General features: G+C 36.9%; 1 protein-coding gene across 1 annotated transcript in view; it reads left to right on the top strand.

Annotated features, from left to right (window-relative positions):
* Positions 1-3,546: 3,546 nt before the first annotated feature.
* The window catches only part of LOC115981509 (protein ILITYHIA), a 43,847-nt gene continuing 27,128 nt past the window's right edge, over positions 3,547-20,265 (top strand). Inside the window, exons 1-18 of the mRNA XM_031103701.1 lie at positions 3,547-3,838; positions 5,397-5,773; positions 5,866-5,997; positions 6,097-6,478; positions 6,653-6,799; positions 7,005-7,189; positions 7,279-7,405; positions 7,544-7,617; positions 7,700-7,776; positions 7,874-7,910; positions 7,990-8,156; positions 10,631-10,814; positions 11,343-11,420; positions 12,673-12,792; positions 12,917-12,976; positions 15,604-15,729; positions 15,817-15,916; positions 16,019-16,188. Of these exons, the coding sequence (XP_030959561.1) occupies positions 3,721-3,838; positions 5,397-5,773; positions 5,866-5,997; positions 6,097-6,478; positions 6,653-6,799; positions 7,005-7,189; positions 7,279-7,405; positions 7,544-7,617; positions 7,700-7,776; positions 7,874-7,910; positions 7,990-8,156; positions 10,631-10,814; positions 11,343-11,420; positions 12,673-12,792; positions 12,917-12,976; positions 15,604-15,729; positions 15,817-15,916; positions 16,019-16,188 (2,661 nt within the window). The 5' untranslated portion in view covers positions 3,547-3,720. The remainder of the gene's footprint in view (positions 3,839-5,396; positions 5,774-5,865; positions 5,998-6,096; positions 6,479-6,652; positions 6,800-7,004; positions 7,190-7,278; positions 7,406-7,543; positions 7,618-7,699; positions 7,777-7,873; positions 7,911-7,989; positions 8,157-10,630; positions 10,815-11,342; positions 11,421-12,672; positions 12,793-12,916; positions 12,977-15,603; positions 15,730-15,816; positions 15,917-16,018; positions 16,189-20,265) is intronic.

Below are 20,265 nucleotides of genomic sequence, written 5' to 3'. Positions count from 1 at the left end.
CATGCGAGTTCCCAAGGAACGCTACGGATGAAGCGAACTTGGCTCAATTTCCAACTTCATCCTCAGCCGTAGGATTTGAAGATCCTCGAGAAGGCGCACCTCGAACACTGGGACACCAAAAAGTACCGCGTGACCCAAGAGTACGGAAATGCCTCTTAATTTGTGGGCCTAGTAAATTCGCGGCCCAGGCCCGTACAGCATAGGGGCCCAGGGACAGAACCAAGGCCTTGCATGGTCCTCGGACTCAAGCCTATGGGGAAACCAAGTACAAAAAATAAAAATTACAAAGTTTTGGACAGAACCGAGGCCTTGCATGGTCCTCGGACTCAAGCCTATGGGGAAACCAAGTACAAAAAATAAAAATTACAAAGTTTTGGACAGAACCAAGGCCTTGCATGGTCCTCGGACTCAAGCCTATGGGGAAACCAACTACTCGGATAAGGAAAGGTTTGAATTTCGCAAGATGGGCTACTTGATAAAAAGGTCAGGTCACTTCATCCGCGGCTTAAACACCCTAAAGGGTTAGGCCCAACGAAGGTGTAAGGAAGGTGCTAGAACGCCCCAGTATTCATTGGCCTAAGAGGGCTGTTCATCTGGTGGGTGATATGTCTTCAAATGGTTATTTCTCACACGGCATCAAGCCTTCAGTTCTCTCCTCGGCTAGCATGGGTAATTATTACTTTTCACTGGTCGGCCTTATTATGCCAAGCATTTTTATTAGAGTTATGGCGACATCTTTTTTATTATCAAGTATTTTGGTCTTAGTTGACATTGATCTAGATGCTATATTATTGTGCCGAGCGGCGCTTGCAAATTTATAAAACAGAGACAAAACATGCAAAATGAAATAGAAACAACTTTTATTAATATGAAAAATTATTACAATGTACAAAAAGGGGCTTCAACAAGCCTATACAAAAGAGGGGCTGCCGAAGCAGCACTAACATCCACAGTACAGATAAGCAAACGGTCAAGCGCCTTTTAAACTTGTCTTCAAAGTCTCTCCAATCTCTGCCTCATTGTTGCTCATACTAAGAGAAGAACTCGCTTCAAAAAAAAAAAAGAATGAAGAAGAAAGAAATAGTAAGGAAGAAATCAATGAAGAAGATGGAGGACATGAGTAAGAGAAGGAGGAGAAGAAGAGGGGGAGAGATGAAGAGACAAAGAGAGGAGCAAAAGAGGGAGAAGGACAGCACCAGGGCGGAACCGGTGCTGGGAAGACTATAAGAGGAAGGCGGAGGAGGGCACCAGTGAGCAAAGAGAGGGAGAAGCAGAAGCACTTCGCCCCTGCCTCAGCCCTGACTCCTAACACACTGGTGCCATGTTAGGTACGCTCGTGAGGAGCCGGGTGGTGCTGATATTGGGTGTTCTCGACTCAGTCACGCCGAGAATTCGACGTGACGAGCCCCTGCTTCGGATTTTGGCTGAAAGAGAGGCGGGACAGATCTTAAGTCTGCGCCATCCTTGCCCTGATCGAGCCATTTCAAGCTTTATCAGAACATGGTGTTTTGAGGAGGGGCATGGTTCCTTCATCATTCGTTATGGTAGGCGTATACTGATATGGTGTATAACAAACGGGCTAAGCAGACGCTAAAGGAGGCTACAAGTTTCAGATCTCAGAAGGAAGGAAAGGGGTCTGCACGAAAGTGATGGCCTCCTGCTTGCCTTCTTATAGGAAGGGCAAAACGGAGGGTATTAAATGCATTCTAGTTTCCTAAAGAATCTGAAGAAAAAAGAGGCGTCCGTTCCATTTCCCCACCTTATCAGATGAGCCGCCGGACATAAATGAGCCTCATAAAGGGGATTCATTAAGGGCGCGTCTGGGACAGCCAAGCGGCAGGAGTAGATCACGAGCAGATTAAACGGAATCCCTTGAAAACCGGCTAACTTCCTGGACAGGTGGAAAACCGCTCACATAAATGCGGGGTTGAACTAAATAAGCCACATTAAGGGCCCGGGTTTGCCAAAACCCTCCTTCCCAACCCGGAAGTCGGATAGAAGGGTTTTGAGGGGCTATTGTGGGGCCCAATAATTCATGGACCAGGCCCATTTGCCCTTAGAGAGTCCAAAGGCCCGAGCCGAGGAGAGCTGTGGCCCAAGCTCTACAATACAGAGCACAAAACAATTTTGGGAGGCAGCCGAGGACAGTTCAGTCCTCGGCAGATCCTGAATCCCACCGGAATAAAGGGGTAAAACTGGTATAGGGACGAATTTGTAAGGAGATCAAAAATATCTTGGGGAAGTTATCCTTACTACCCTTTCAGATAAGACCCAACACGTGACAGAGCCGTATTCTGCAGCCTTATCAACCATCCCCAACAATTCTGGGATTAGACTGATGGGACAAATATCAGTCTTGTAAAGATTGACCCTACACGTGGACGAAGGACAGTTAACGCAGACGAGTATAAAAGAAGAAAGTAAGTAACTCTAAAGGGAGGCCCATTCCACCTCCAAAAAAAGGGAGACGATCTGGGTGAGAACATCTCAACAACACTGGAGATTACAGAAAAAACCCATCGTCGGGTAACCGGGGTAAGACCCTAATGGTCCTCGGATCAAGTCCGAGGAGGTCCATCCCATAGGATGCGATGCCGTAGGGCTTAAACGTTCAAGCCCAAATCCTTTTTCTACACGAATTCCTTTAAAACCCGGACCAGGCACCGCCCCGTGACCAACGGCTAGCTTTTCAAGCCCACTCTCTACAAATCATATTGTGAGGGATCTTTCATGCGCGAGCCCAACATCCTTATTGGGCCGCCAGAGAATTGTGTCCTTACAAGAAAAATTCTCATTCCACTTGAATAGCATGTCTCACTCTCACTCTACCCGCATGCTTTTTTCTTGTTTTGGAAAGGTGATAGGTTTAGAATAGGTTTTTGCTCGTGACGTCATGTCTTAACCCTCTTCACCTTGAGGTGTATATATATATATATATATATATATATAACATACTGTTAAAGACTCATAGTATGTTTATATATAATTTAATGGTATTTCTAAAACATATACTATTTACAACAAAAGACTTGGATAATATATTTATATATAAACAAAATATATAATTTAATAATAATTCTTATAGATATGTTACTTAACCCAAAAGACTTGGATAGTATGTTTATACATACTTTAATAGTATTTCTTAAAGATATGCTACTTATAACAAAAGACTTGGATTAAGTTTAGTATTCAATTGCACTAAATTCATTCAAATGGAAACCTGACACGTATCACCCAAACGGGTTTAGTACAACTTGACACTGGATCCAACCCTCACACTACTGCAAAACACTTCGTGTTATTTCTCTTTCTTGGCACTCTCACTATTGTCCCTTCCATTTCTTTTATCATTTTTACCTTGTTATCAAAGCCCCCTCATTACAAAGCAAGTCGAGCAATCGGGCTGGACCCTGACTCACGTGGGCTGCAATGCAAATCTACAAAACCATGAGATGAGAGAGCCCATAGCCATAGCCGTACAGGCGTCCACTACACTACACTACACTTCCTCTTCCATTTGCATTTGCATATCAATATCCACAGTATATAAATCATTTTCCATATGTGTCTTCTCTTTGTCAGAGTGAGTCTCAGCACACCAGCATCTCCTCCCTAAAACCCTAACCAAAAAAAACCAAAACCAACCTTCACCACCACTGAACTCAACCCCCACCTCTCTTTCACGCCCTCTCACTCGGATCCTCAATTCGGATCCCAATGGCGGAGAATTCTTTGGATTCTCTCGTTTCCATTGCCGGGTTGGTATCCACCCAGTCCACCAAGACCCGGGTCCGGATCTTCCGCCATGAACTCCCACCGGTTCTTGACAATCCAGGTTCGTCACTGACTCCAAAACCTTGTTGCCGAATTCAAATTCTATGAAATGCTAAAAGTGGAATCCATGTGTAATACATCTGAGAATTCCCGATTGACTTGGGTCGCGTTGCACAAAAGCCATGGATTCCCAATTCTTTATATCTGACGCAACTTTGCCTAAATACCCATTTCAAATATTGCTCACAAGGCTAATGGGTCTAAGATATTTCACTTGCAAGTGCACTATTTTTATGGGTATCAGTGATATAGAAAGATAGTACTCGAACTTTTTTTTTCTAAACATAACTTTATCATGGAACTTAGTGAAGAAAGAAACGCATTGTTTCTGTTCTAACCACGCTCGAACCCAACTGGAAGAAATCAAGTTGTAAATCCATCCGTGCTTTTTAATGCCTTATGGACATCTTTGTCCTCAAAATGGTGTTCTGGATAGGCCTTCGATTCTTCTATGTTCATTATTTGTTTGTGTGATATTATTTGTTTTTATTGTTTTTTATTGAATTGGTCAGTGTTATGAATTAAATTCTTAGTTATTTCAATTTAAATTAGATAATATTATGACAAGAAAGAGAGAGAGAGAGAGAGAGAGAGAGAGAGAGAGAGAGAGGAGAATAATTTGCTTGGCTATTAAACCGAAAAAGTTTTTATTAATTAGTGAAGAACCCGGTGATTAGGTTATGCCTTTACCTTTTTGGAGGCTTAAGTGTCAAATGATACGTTATGGATTGTATGAAGCAATTAGCGACGAGAGAATACATTCGCAACTTAATGTTTTACCATCTGTGGTTTTCGTGCATAGAAATAGATGATCAAACTTCGTAAAGCCTAACAGTATAGGTTTAAAATTACAGCATAAAAAACAGATGTTTATGTCCATTTCAAGCGTCTGAACTTTTGGGAGTTTGTGTAAAATACCATGTATTCATGTTAGTAAAACGTTAGTTCTGTCCATGGCCGAATTTGATTTGAAGTTTTTCTAAAGTATTGACAAGGAGGGAGTGTGAATGATTTGCATTTCCTTCTTTAGCATTCTCAGGATGATTCCTAATTGTGATTTTATCCCAGCAAGAAAGAGGAAAATTCAGTTCTCTGTTACTATTTTATAAGAATATTTTTTCCTGTAAACACCATGAGGACTTACAAGTGAAAGCAATGGTGTGAATATGTTGAGCTTTTCTTTGGGTGTGTGTGTGTTTCGTTTTTGCTATGTAAGAAGTCATTCCTTTTTTTTTTTTTTTTTTGTTTATTTGTTTATGATAGGTGCAAAAAATAAAATCATTCATACATATTTTTCTCTCTGTGTGTGTGTTTAGTTTTTATGAATGAAGTCATTCATTTTTTTTTCCTTTTGGTGTCTGTTTTGCTATGAACAAAGTCATTTAATTTTCCTTTTGATAGGTGCTTTGCTGCTACTTAAATCATTCATACATATTCTTGTGTCAGTTGTGTGTTCTATTTTTGCTATGAATGAAGTCATTCATTTTTTTCCCTTTTGATAGGTACGAAGTCCTTTGTACATATTCTTGTCCTAAACTGTTGTAATTCTGAATTTGCAGCAATGTGTACAGAGCTTGCATCACTTTTGGTAGATATAATATTTAGAACCTTGTCAATTTATGATGATCGTGGATCAAGGAAGGCTGTTGATGATCTGATTGCAAAAGCTTTGGGTGACGTATTGTTCATGAAGAATTTTGCGGCAGCACTTGTCCAAGTAATGGAGAGGCAATTGAAGGTCCAATCCCATGTAGGTTGCTACGGACTTCTCAGATGGTCATGCCTTCTCTTAAGCAGGAGTCAGTTTGCCACAGTTTCAAAGAATGCATTGTGTAGAGTAGCTGCAGCGCAAGCATCTTTACTTAATATTGTTGTACAAAGATCTTTCCGTGAGCGAAGGGCTTGCAAGCAAACTTTTTTTAATTTGTTTTCTCAGGTTTTGCTCGTGTAACCTTCACTGATTGTAGAGAAGATTTCCCTGCTGGTACCTTCAAAATTTAATACCATTTTATAAATTTTTTTTTTCAGTCTCCAAACATTTATAAAATATACATTGAAGAATTAAAGGATGGGCGTATTCCGTACAAAGATTGTCCTGAGTTAATACGGTTGTTACTAGAGTTCTCAAGTACATCACCGTCTTTGTTTGAACAATGCAAGGTGAAGAATTTATTTTTTACCTTGTGTATTTTCTTATTTTATGGAGATGCTTAAGTGCTCTTTCTCCCTGAATTCTGATTTTATTTCTTGTTTGTACAGCCTACATATCTTGATATGTATGTTAAAACAGTGCTAAATGCCAGAGAAAAGCCAGCACAGGTTCTATGTGAAGCTTTTTATTCACTTTTTACATGTATGTCACATGAAGATTTTCAAAGTATTGTGGTTCCGTCTTCTGTTAAAATGCTGAAACGCAACCCTGAGATTGTGTTGGAGTCGGTTGGAATTCTTTTGAAATCAGTGAACCTTGATTTGAGTAAGTACGCCACCGAAATACTCTTGGTAGTACTACCACAGGCTCGGCATGCAGATGAAGGAAGACGGATTGGGGCATTAGCAATAGTCAGAAGTTTGAGCCAAAAGTCTAGTAATCCAGATGTTTTAGAAGCGATGTTCAATGCTGTCAAAGCTGTAATTGGAGGTCTGTGTGTATTCTTTTGTTTATGCTTTCCTATGTTTTCTTTTAGGTGTTTTAAATGCTTTGTAATGTTTTCTATAAATCTCTGGTATTTAAGAAGTTTAATAACTGAATTTGTAAATCTATGTTGACCTTTTGTTTTTTTGGGGCAAACATTCATGTTGTTGATTTGATCAGGCTCAGAAGGAAGACTTGCGTTTCCATACCAGAGAATTGGTATGGTCAATGCGCTCCAGGAATTGTCTAATGCTCCTGAGGGAAAATATGTCAATGGCCTATCACATGCCATATGTGTCTTCCTTTTGTCTTATTACAAGGATGATGGTAATCTATTTGTTCTCATCATTTTTTTTTTAATTCATAAATTTAATTTAGTTTATGTTTTCATTTTTATTAACTGGTGGGAATTATAAACTTCTCAGAAAATTTTTCTTGATTTGAATCTTCACTTTCTTCTCATCTTTTAATGCTTTCAAGTTTTATTTTTCATGCACACTTCTGATTAGATGTCCAATGTTCTAATTTCTAGGGAATGAAGAGGTAAAGCTTGCAATTTTGTCAGCCATAGCTTCTTGGGCGGCACGATCTGCTGATGCCATTCAACCAGATTTAGTTTCCTTTATTGCTTCTGGACTCAAGGAAAAGGAAGCCTTAAGGAGGGGTCATCTTCGTTGTCTACGAGGCATATGCGAAAATGCTGATGCTGTTTTACAGGTAAGCTGTCTGATTAAAGTATATCTGCTTTTGTTGTTTGGTTCTTGTTGAGGCCGTTGCTTTGATGCTTCTATGTTAAAACACCTCAGGTATCATCTTTGTTGGGTCCTCTTGTCCAACTTGTAAAAACTGGTTTTACCAAGGCAGTGCAGCGTTTGGATGGTATATATGCTTTGCTATTAGTTGGGAAGATTGCGGCTCTTGATATCAAAGCAGGTGTTTAGTGTTTACTACTATTATCCTTGTTGCTTTTGAACTATAGACTTATACTTGGAATGATCCTGCATTTATGTTATTGGTTTTTCATGTGTAGAACTTCAAATTGATTTATTTATTCTTCTTTACTTTCTTCAGAGGAGACCGTTGCAAAGGAAAAGATCTGGTCTTTGATATCCCAAAACGAACCCTCCCTTGTACCAATCTCATTGGTAGCTATTCATACTCTTTGATGTTAGAGATATCCAATCTAAGTATTTTTGTGGGTATTTAACACTGAAATTTGTCACACAGGCCTCAAAGTTATCGACTGAGGATTGCATGGCATGTGTTGATCTTCTGGAAGTGCTGTTGGTGGAACATTTGCGCAGGTTTGCTTTATGAATGTCGCAAACTATTAACATTATTCTAGTCCTTGTAGTCTTTCTTAAGAAATTCATAGTGGCCTATTTCTTGTTCATTCTGCAGAGTATTGGAGACATTTTCAGTCAGATTACTATTACAGGTAAACCAGTGTCTAGTACTACATGGATGTATTTCTTAGCTAGGAATTTTATCACTTATAGTTTGTTGATATGGTGCAGTTAATGATATTTTTGATATGTCATCCAAGTTGGGATATAAGGAGAATAGCTTATAATGCTACCAGAAAGATAATTACTGCAGCACCACAGTTATCTGAAGATCTTTTACTCGAATTTACTAATTTTCTTTCTGTAGTTGGAGAAAAAATTTACCTTTCCAAGACAAGGTACAATTGGTATACAATGACTTGCTGAAATTTTTTTGTTGCTGGTAGTTTAAAACCTTTTCTCCGCTCCTCCCCTCACACTCTCTTCATTGAATTATAATGTATGCATGTAGTTAACAAAAAAAGTGAAATGCACAAGTGCATGTGTATGCATATAGTTACTGAAAAAGGGTGAACTGCATATTTTTTTTTGAAGACAAGGTATAATTTATATTTGATGAATCTTTTGTCTCCTATTATTAATTATAATTATGGTCATAATACACATGCGCTATTAATTATTATGATCATTATACACAGGGATGTTTTCCTACTCTTATTAATAAATGTTTTAGTAATAAAAAACAAAATGATCACATATACATGTGCTTGCATGTTCACACACAACATATTTATTTTTATATTAGTAAAATGATTTTATTCTAAAAAAAAGAGATCAATCAATACACAAGTTGAAAGAATTACAATCTCAAGTTCAGAAGATCTAAAAAACCTAAAAAGACAAAAGGATTAAGGGGTGCTGCCTGAAATAGTCATGAACTCATGTAGGGCTTGCAACATCACTTGCTTAATTACTTGAATAGGCCATCACAAGTTCCACTTTGCTTCTCTTGCCAAATGGTCCACAACTCACACAAGGAAGTAGCCTTTTAAATCTTCAAGTTTCTTCGATTAAATTTTCCTTGCCAACAATTTAACATCTCAATCACTGTCTTTTATATAACCTAGAGTAAACACTAACAACCGCAAGTCACTCACCATTGAGAAATGCAGAAGAAGGCCGTTGCTCTTACACCTGCAACACCAATCAATACTCATAAGCGATCATTTCCGAATATTATACATTGTGAAAATTATCCAAGCAAAAAAGCTCTCTTGCAAGGTATCTTTATGCTCCAAATTTTCCTCTAAGGGAAGTGAGCCCTTCTAGATCTAGGACTCATAGAAAGAGCGGACCTTAAAATTTTCACTCTTAGTCAATCCCCATGATATCTGGTCTTTAACCTGGCCTTCAGGAAAATGGGAGCACAACAAATCACAGAAACTATCCCCAGCTTCTGACTCCCGATCTTGAAAAGATTGACAAAAACAAAGGTCATGTCAAAACCTGGTTGGCTAATTCTCTTGCTCCAGCTCCAACTCTCAATCTTAAGAATTACTGCAACAAAGGTCATGCTAAAACCTGGTTGGCTGACCCTAGTGCCATCCCTAATGGTATTGTTAAATTAGAGGAATATGCGAAAAACACCCTTTCCTCCTTTGATGCACTTCCATAACCTTACCCCATTCCCAGGCACCTTTGCTGTTGTGCCCTTGGTTCTCCATACTTCATACTTTTTTTTTTTGATAGGTAATAGAACTTTTATTGAAAAAATAAACATTGTGTTCATGATGATGAACACTTTGGACATGGAGAAAATACATAAAGCTCAAGAGCTAAAGCAAGAAGCTAACAAATTATAGAAAGCAGGAATTGAAATACATTGTGTAAGACCCCAATTACGAGCCCACTGAAATAAAGTACCAAAAAGAAGATGTTTTAAAAGATCTAAAGATTGCTCATTATCTCCATAGATTTGTATGAAGTATGGTTATCCATACTTAATACAAATAACACGTGTCTATAAATGCTCCCTTTAAGTTGCAAATCTACAACTTTCCTAGCTAAGCTTGGTTATAACTACCCAGCTTTTGAATCCCCTTTGATGGCAAACTACCCTCCAGTCTACTGAATGAAATATTTTTGCATCCCACATTTCATCTCACATAAAATCTCTTGTAATTCTCTAACCTATTGGCAATGTGAATGGGCATGTTAAAGAGTTACATAAAGTATGTAGGAAGAGAAGATAAAGTATTCTTGATAAGAGTGATCCTCCCCCTGTTGAAGGTTAAAGTCTATTCCATCCTGCAAGCCTTCTCTCCATTTTTTTTAATGTTATAAAATTCATATTCCTGACTGCTTGAGCCTTATAATACAATCCCGAAGGCAAGCCTAAAATATGTCATGGGAAGATGACCCAATCTGCAGCCCATAAAGGCAGCTAGTTGTCTAGCTCTGCTCACATACATTCATATTTATGTATCTAGTTTAGGAAAAACCGTGTGCAAACCCATAATTCTCAATTGGATGACTGAAAATTATGATAAGTTTCTGTGTTGGCTTTAAATAATACTATTTTGTGTATGTATTTGATCTGTTGTTTAGTACTAGCTTGATAAATTCTTAATCTGTTAGGCCATTTATTGACTTAATTTGAATTTGTAGTTTTATTAAGGCATGTTTTCAGGCCAAAAAACTCTTGCTCAAATGGCATTTTTCACTCCATAAAGAATGGGGTGGAGGGAGAGGTAGTTGGTTCATGAACTTGCAAAAAAACAGGAGTGATTTTAGATACAGTTTTTCCCGGTCATAAATTTTCCATTTGTCCCCTTCCTATGATTATCAGGCATCTGACCTTTTATGCCTGTAGTGATACAGAGATTTCAGTGGACCCTCAAGTTCCTTTCCTTCCATCTGTCGAGGTTTTGGTGAAGGCTTTAGTTCTGATATCTTCAGCAGCTCTAGCTGCTGATCCAAGTTCTTCCGTGCGAGTTATATTCTGCTCACATCATCCATGTGTAGTTGGAACAGCAAAACGAGATGCAGTTTGGAGGGTAAATGTTTTATTCATCAATTTTTTTTGTTCATCATTTAAAATAGCTGACCCCGAAATGTAGGGTTAGGGCTTTGTTTGTTGTTGTTGCTGTATGAAATGCCTTGTACTTTCTGTTTGGTTTTGTTCTTTGGCATATTTTTTTACTTGAAACCAGTGAAGCCCAAGATTGCTGTTTTTATGAAAATGAGGGATTAGGCATGATCAATATTTTCTTTTCCTGCTCTGTTGATTTTTTTATATAAAAAAATAATTATTGAAATAATGAGTTCAAGAAACAATGTTCAATACTATTAGACGCTATCAAATAGCAAACATGACATAATCACCTTGCAAATTTTGGGGTTTGGGGGTGGGGTTTCTATATAATAGGTTTTGTTAAGGTGTATCCTTATACTCTTTCTTTGTTCTTAAAGGCTTTACATCCATGTTCAAGCCTTCAAGGCTGCTTTGATGGTAGATTCATGCTAAATTTCAAACATTATGATACACTGCTAAAAGTTTATTAACGATTTTAATTCTGTTTCAGAGACTTTACAAATGTTTGCAAACACTTGGTTTTGATGTAATTGGCATTTTTTCTGCTGATGTGGGGAATTTGAGCAAGGTAAGTTTTAGATTCTTAATTTATTTTTGGAGGTTTTTTATTGAACTCCATAATAAACCTTCCAGCTATACATGTTTTTATTCATTACTTTCTGCCAAAAAAAAAAAAAAAAATATAGCCTAATTACATTATTCTGCTTGGGCATTTTCTGATTGATTGGTTTTCTAGGATAAGCATTATTATGCATCTGTGAATGAGTGAAGAATAGAACATATGTTGGCATATTATGATTGTTTAAAAAAATGCAGCTATGATAATTGGAGCCTAGAATAGCTAATGTGTGATTGTTGCCACTTTTCTTGGGAATATCTTGTCCTTGGCTGAAATTATCTTAAATGGTTTTGGTTGACAACTGCAAAAAAAAGAAAAAGAAAAAAGAAACAGAGAAATAGACATTGTGGAAAATGTGGACAAACAAAAAAAATATTGATATAGAAAATGTCAAGAAGATTTTTGGTAATCTCTGGATATCCATGAATAGTTGATATCAATTTATTGGGAAAGAACTGGTAGGTTTTGATGTGATGTATTTGAAAGGAAAAGTGGGGTGTCTTAATGTGTTTCATTGTTTATTGTTTGCTTGGCCTTTCATTCTTTTTTGACGTTTCTCTGTCTCTGTTGGATTTCTTAGATGCTCTTTTTTTAACGGTTTTGAGTTATTCTGCGGCTTCGTATGTTTACATGCTATATACTTGGAGTGTTTTTTTTATTTTTTATTTTTTATTTTTTATAAAGATTTTTGCTACTAATGCATAATTTGTGAGTGAAGTATAAACTTGTTATTGATAAAGGTTATACATTTTGAATGTTCAATATTATAATCTAGATATTCTCAACCAACTCAAACTTATCATTACGTCTTTACTTGAATGAGAACTATTATGCATTTCATTTTCTTTGTCAGTTTATTCTTTGCAACTAGATTTTTTTTTTCCATATATATGCATTGATTATTCATTCCTGAGTATTTATATCAGACCTCGTTGAAGTGTCTACACACTTATGTGCGACCAATGGGCTCTGGCTTAATAATGAATGGGACCTTTTTCCCTTGTTAGGGCAAGATTCAATGTGTTTCTCTTATATTTGTTTGAGTATGCTTTTTGTCTGCTTCTTCCTTGAAAATTTCTTACAAATTTTAATTAGTATGAGCATCATAATTTCTTCTATGAACTGCATCTTCCATTATGTGGTTGTGTTTACGATGTTGTTAAAGGCTAACTGGTGACCTCTTGCTGGTTGAGTTTTGCAGGGCCTACTTGGACCAATGGGGTTGATGAGTGCTAATCCACTTGAACAACAAGCAGCAATATCATCATTATCCACTTTGATGTCTATAACACCCAGAGATACCTATATAGAGTTTGAAAAGGTTTGCTTCTTACATCAATTATATTTTAATTTTTTTTTTTTGTTTAAGTGGGGCCAATGATGTTATATAGTGGAGGTTCTCTCCTGACTGCTGACTGCTGACTGAAACTTGTTCTTCATGCCAGCATTTGCAAAATCTTCCAGACCGTTATTCACACGACATGCTTTCAGAGAATGATGTTCTGGTAAATTCTTCTGCTTTTCTACTTGAATCGAATTGGTTTCGTGATAAATAAAAACAAAATCAGTGTAAAAGGGTAATACTATATTTTTATGTTACAATACTGGTTCTCTGAACATACTGGATTTGATATGTTAGGTTGATCATTAAATTAAGATGTGGAATTATACACCCTTAATTTGGAAATGATTGTTCTTTGTTGGGTATTTTGCAGTATTGTACTCAGGAAAGAATAGATATGTGGAGTATATAATTTGTTATCATGATTGTTTTCTTTGGCAAGCTTCCTCATTTCTTTAACTGAGTGCAATCAAGTTACTTATTCTTTCACTTGAGGAAGGGATATCTAGGGCTTGATATAGGTTTTGCTTTTAAAAGTCTAGTAAACAAATTTTTCTTTTGTATTGTGCATTTATATGCTAGAATCTCTTCTTTACCATTAATTGATAAAATATCTTTTGTTGGCTAAGTGCTAAATGGAGGGTGATGTCATGGGTTCAAGAACCATTGGGTGCGTGTGCAACATACCATTAAATAAAGGATCTCTTTTGATATCTAAGATGGTGATTTGGTTTAATTTATTTGGAATGGGGGCTTTCTACATTGGATTTGGTATTTGGAATGCCAAATATCCCCAAACTTTAGGGTGTAAAATCCAAAATTTGAAACTTTAGGGTGTAAAATTCAAACACCTCCAAATTTTAAGGGTAAAATCTATTTTCTAAAATTTCAGGGTGTAAAATCCAAGCACCCCCAAAATTTAGGGGTATAGTTTGCAATATAGCCTGATATGGGGAATATTCATCTTAATTGCCAACATCTTGGTCAACTTCTTGTCAATGTCATAATTCTATTCAAGGTTAACTATTGTGTTTGAAATTTTTAGAGAAGATCTTTATTTGAGTTTAGATGAGGGGTGTTTATGCAAGTGAATAAGTTTGAGAAGTCATTAAAAATGTGGTAAGAATAAATTTGCACTGTAATTGGGTTGAGGAATATTTTTGGTGAAATCATATAGAAAATTGTAAGAAGTATATATTACTAAATCATGAAAGAGACATATAAATCAAAGAAATTACTCATAGAAATAGCCAAGAAACCCAACACAAAATTAAGCAATAATCTCATCTCTAGAAGCTGAGATTTGTGTTAGTGAGGAATGTCAAGATCTATGCAGGTGAAGGAGAGACAAAAAGTAATGGCCGAGATTAAAGGCTCGTGTTTGAGAGATCAAGGAATGAGATCTCGTTGACATTATAAGTGGCTTCTGTTCAAATATCACCAACTTGCTTCTTGCTTGAGGTGGCCCAGTGTCGGACGAATCTAATAAAAAGTTGAGAGAGAGAGAGGGAGAGAGAGAGAGAGAGAGATAACCTTATCCCATGGCAACCAATAGTAATCAGCCATGCATGAGATAGGCACATGCAACAAATGAAATCTTGTCATCTTATACAAAAAAAAAAGAAAAAAAAGAAATCTTGTCATGTGCAAAGCGAGTGTGTGTATATATATATATTAAAGGTTTTTGGGCAGGTTGGGGGAAATTTGATCAAACCTGCAACCCTCTTGGCGGCTTGGCCACCCAAAAATTCTAAAACTGATGATTGTTGGGTCAGTCGGGTGGGTCAGTTATACCTGGTGCATCAAATATTGGAAACACAGTTGCTTTTACCTTCTCCATGGTTATTGTATTGATGAGATTGGGGGATTCTTCTTGATAGCAATTTGTAAGGTCAACAAAGACAGTTGATGAAGTTCAATGTAGATTTTGTGTAAAAATTGTCGACAGAATGTTCTTTCCCTATTTTCTGTAAGTGAAGATGTGCCTGCATAATAGTTTGGCCTCATATAGTATTTTTTTGATACGTAATACGACTCTTATTGAAAAAGAACATCATGTTCACGATTGTGAACACTCTGAACAAGAAACATATACAATCTAATCAAGAACTAAAGGAAATAGAGACTAAGAATTCAGATAAAGAAATACAATTTGTTCTTCAGCTGAAAAAAAATGATATTTATTTATCAGAAAGTTTTGATCTGGTAGCTTCTTGGAGCTGTTTATTCAATTCCTGGCTAAATTTTATGTCTTCAGTTCATATAATATAGAGTAAAAAATGATATTTTTTTTATCAGAAGTTTTGATCTGGTAGCTTCTTGGAGCTGTTTATTCAATTCCTGGCTAAATTGTGTCTTCAGTTCATATAATATTGAGTAAAAATTGATATTTATTCATCTGAAAGTTTTGATCTGGTAGCTTCATGGAACTGTTTATTCAATTCATGGTACAAAAGATTTGGTTGATGAGTTATATCATTTTGGATCTCATCCTCTGGAAGGCTTCAGTTTCCCAGTCTATGAATTCTGCAGTACCTCTTGCTATTTTCTCTAAATTTCTCTTTGGGTTTTTTGTATGAGCTTATTCTATACTTTTCTATAAAATTAACTTTTAATTTTAAAAGATAACATCCCATAACACTAAGATGCTCTTGTATAAAATTATTCTTAGTTTGCACTTCTCTCTTCTTCTTTTTTTCTTTTCTCACTAAATATTTTATCTTCCCCATTTTTATGCAAATGGTTTGAGATTTTTGTTACATGTGCTTCTGTTTTTCTCTTTTTGTTCAGGTTTTTCATACACCTGAAGGAATGCTTTCCAATGAGCAAGGTGTTTATGTTGCAGAGTCCATTACTGCCAAGAACACAAAACAAGCAAAGGGTCGTTTTCGGATGTATGAAGACCAAAATGACATGGTACTTCTACATGTTTCTTCTTTGTAGGTTCTTTTTCTACCCTTTTTTCAATAGTAGTTATATATGATGTGTATGTATTTGTTCCAGGATCTTATCGGTTCTAATCATTCTGTAAAGAGAGAACCAGCTAGTAGAGAAGTTGCTGGTGTGGGGAAAAAGGATACTGGGAAGTCAACTAAGAAAGCTGGCATGTTACTATTGATCCTGTGTTCTGTTAATGCTCTAATTTGCTTTCGTTGTTATTAGTCATTTCTAACATTTTATTTATTTATTATTTTGATCCATCTAGATAAGGGAAAGACAGCAAAAGAAGAGGCACGTGAATTGCTTCTTAGAGAGGAGGCATCCATACGTGAGAAGGTTCAAGAAATACAGAAGAATTTGTCTTTGATGCTGAGAGCTCTTGGGGAGATGGCTGTAGCTAATCCTGTATTTGCACACAGTCAATTACGTTCCCTGGTTTGTGTCCCCACAGCCTGCCTTTCTTGATCTTTTCTTTTATTGATAAATTATTTTTCTGATTTCTAATTTATCAGTCTCATTTATAATTACTTCATTTTTGCGTCTTAATGAAAGATTTGTTCGGTTTGCTAATTCTTCTTGATTAAAGATTTGTTTGGTTTGCTAATTCTTCTTGATTGGTAAGGTCTAAAGCCAAAGATTCATTAATCCCATCTCCTCCACATTACCACTTTAGTTGTGTTAGAGAAATAGGAGGATAATACTATGTGTTGTACCCATGTTTTGTATGGGTAGTACCTCTTCCAGAAAGGGTCAGGAAGTTTCTATGAGGTGAGTTGTCCCTACCTGCTGTCCCATTCAAGAATATTTGTTTTCCTATTGTAATTACCCTTTCTATATATATTTATCAAAAAAAAAAAAAAATTACCCTTTCTAGATAAGGAATGAATGGTAAGAGGGCTGAAATAAAAAATGGGTCCCATATTTTCAGTGCAACATCATCTTTCATTCTTCTTCTTCTTCTTCTTCATGGTATCAAAGCATTAAAAGTCCTTGCCCTCAGCGTTCTTTCCTTCCTTCGTTTTCTTCTTTCCCCTACTACTTTCTTTTCCTTTTTGCCTTTATCCGCATCTAGTGTTTGCCGACTGATACACCTCTGGCATTTTCGGCAGATACTGTTCTTCTTTAGGCTGGTTCATTCATTTTCGCCCTTATTTAGCTTGGCTAGATACTTTTTTTTTGCTTCTATTTTCTTGTTGCATATCTGCATTTGCTGCTTGTTTACTTTTACAATGACTAACAGACCTGAGATTATGTATTCCTTGACCACTTTGAGGGCTCCCATGACAACTCTTAATTTCATTGGCAAGAATTATATATTTTGCATAAAAAACAAGGAAAAGCCTTATTTGACCATCTCTTATCTGACAAGCCATCATCTTCTGCTTTTATGAGTGATGCGATTAGCTCCGATGAATCGACTATCATTACCACCATTGCCTCACCAAGCCTTTAGGACCAAGAGGACCATCTGATCATGGCTTTCATGCTCCCTAATATCGAGCCCAATATCAAGGTCACTCTGATGATCTGCAAAGGACATTTGGGAGTGTTTTCAACACGTCATTTCTTGGTCTTAGAATGCCACTCAGTTGTATGATGTCTGTAAGAACCACTTTAATCTTGAGCAAGATGATTAGGGGGCATTTGGTTTAGCCATTTTCACTTTAGTTTTTATTCTTAGTTCTCATTTCTGATTACTCAAAAAAATGAGTTATAGTGATGAAAACTGAAAACACATTTTAGATGTTTTCAAGTGATAAAAACTGAGTTCAATGGCAAACTTGTAAAAAAATAAAGGTGTTGGGACCCACATTTATGACTGATCTTTATCAAGTCAGGCTTCACTTTATTATATCTCTCTCTTGCTCCGGTCTCTCACACAAACCAGAAAATGCTGGTCTCTTTCTTCTCCACTTTTTCTTTCTTCTTCTTTAACACTCACAAGCCTTCTCATCCCAGAATTTTTTCTTTCTTCCTTGTTCTAATTTCTTTCTTCTTCTTTTTTTTTTTTTTTTTTTTTTCTTACCTCTTTGCCTTTCTCATCCCAGAATTTTTTTTCTTCTTTCTTCTTTTCCTTTGTCATCCCAAATTAAAGATCTGTTTCTTGAATTCTCAAAAAAAAGAAAAATAGATCTGTTTCTCGGTGGGTTTATGTGTTGTTTATGGTGGCATTGGGTTTGTGGGTTGAGATCGGTGTGGTTGTGGGTTGTTTTTGGTGGTGTACTCCTTGGTGGTTGTTGGGTTTTTGTGGTGGTAGTTGTTGGTCTCTGCATTTAACTGTGGTGAGTTTGTGTAGCAGCTGGGTTGAATGGTGGTGGTAGGAGGCCTGCTGGCTGGGTTGATTGGAGAGAGAGGGTTGGTGGTTGGAGAGAGGCAGAAAATTATGAAGAGAAAGAGAGAGTTTTAGAGGAAAGTGAAGAAGCAAGAGAGAAAAATGAAAGGAAATAAGGAGAGAGAATACTGTTCTGACGAGGACAGTGTGTGGGCTCCATCAGGTCATAAATAATTTGACTATAAAAAGTGAGATATCACCCCTGATTTTGAGATTCATTCCTGACTTCAGCACTCCACTCTCTGATTTTGACACTTTTTTGGTGACTGTTTTGCATTTGTTGTCTCTCGTGATAGTTATGGTCACAATTGATCTACTCTGTATAGAGAAACACTATTAGGATATGGATGTTTGATTTACTAGTGGTTTGAAATTTTATTGGCCACTTTGCTCATTGATTTTATGCTAAGAAGCACAGACACAGGTATGAGTGTGACATGAAGACATTGCAATTTTTGAAAAAATAGGATGCGTGTAATAATGGATAATAAAACAAATCCATGACTATTAAAGGATGTTTAGAAATTAGAATACAAACCAAGAATAAAAGTATTTATTAATTTCCAAATGCACTATTATTATTCAGAGCATGAATGCTCTCTTTGTTTTGTGAAAGGGTACTTGATTCCTCTTATTCTCACGTCCAGGCCGTGTTGGGCATTTTTTTTTTTTTTTTTATATAATTTTTTTTTAAAAAGGACTTGACTAGGACATGCATGTCAAGTGCACTACATGGGTATGGCACCCGAATGAAGTATTTGTGTTTTCTAGATTTTATGTATCTTTGACCTCCCCTCTTTAAATGAGTGTTATTCCTACTTTAGTGCTCCTTTCTCTCTGATTCTAAGACTTTTTTTGGTGACCTTTATGCACTTGTCACCTTTCGTGAAACTTATGGTGGTTCACAAGGGAGGCCATAGTAGTTTGGGTGGTCGCAGTATGCTCAAGGGGTGTTGGACACTGTAGCATTCGGGAACTGAACAAGTGCACGCATTGTGGGTACTACAACCACACTGGGAACTGAACAAGTGCACATATTGTGGGCACTAAAACCACACTGTTGATTACTGTTGAGACCTCCATAGCAAACCCTCTTGGTCTGCCAATCCAACTTTCACATAGCATGAGCCCACTCCGGCATCTGGACCATCCACTGATGTCCCGGTCACTAGATTAATCTCTATATCCAGAGACGTGAATGCTCAATTGGTTGCCCATAAGTTGCAAGTTGCTTTAACCGTCACAACCACCTAATCCAACCGTCATCAGCTTTCAATTGTCAATTATTGGGTAAAATCCTAACTAATGATCACTTTTGAAAGTGTATATTAGTTATGATAGAGTGGTGTAACTGGTTTCCATGTGTCAGGAAAGGAACTATTGATCATCTACCTCTATTGCATGATTGCTAGAGAGGTTTGGACCATGTTACGCTCTTTGTTTGGGGTATTTTGGGTTATGCCAAAAGGTCCTGTGGAGCTTTTAGCCAATTGGTAAGGCGGCAAGTTAAGCAGGTGTAGTAATGCTGCGATTTGATGCATGATCCCTTATTGTATCATGTGGGGTATTTGTCAGGAGAGGAATGTCCTGATGTTTAAGGATTATGAAAGATCAGTTCATGACCTGAAGCCTTATTCCTCAAGACTTTATTTTTTGTGGATAAATTCTTTGGGCTTGTTCTGTTTTGCTTCTTTTCATGACTTGATTGATCGATATACTTTTAATGTTTAATTTTGGTTTTCCTATTGTATACATCCTTTGTAAATGGATGAGAAGTTGAGAGCGGTGAGAAGCAGCAAACGAGATTGGCAACAAGAGTGAAAATCCGAGGCAGAAAAAAGAAGCAAAGAAATGAATTAAGAAGAGAACAAGCAATAGATGAGAGACAGTGCGGGAAATTTGGGATCTATAGTCTCCTGAGGCAGGAAAAAAAAAAAATTTAGCAGCAAAAACTGTTTGCCCAATAGTAAGATGAAGAGATGAGTGTGAGTGTAAATCCAGTTGATAGAAGTCCTCTATTTTCTTTAATATTTTTCTTCTTATTTTTGACGTTGTCATGTCGTGACCACGTCCAGAACTTCTCACTGCTGTTTCAGGAATAAATTTTTTTTTTTTTTTGCCTACGCCCTGTAGATACACAGGCAACTGTGTCCCAGATATGTTTGTGTGTGACATGTGTT

This window comes from Quercus lobata, chromosome 3 (genome assembly GCF_001633185.2).
Source record: "Quercus lobata isolate SW786 chromosome 3, ValleyOak3.0 Primary Assembly, whole genome shotgun sequence".
Taxonomy (NCBI): Eukaryota; Viridiplantae; Streptophyta; class Magnoliopsida; order Fagales; family Fagaceae; genus Quercus; species Quercus lobata.
This window is presented reverse-complemented; position numbering and strand designations above follow the sequence as displayed.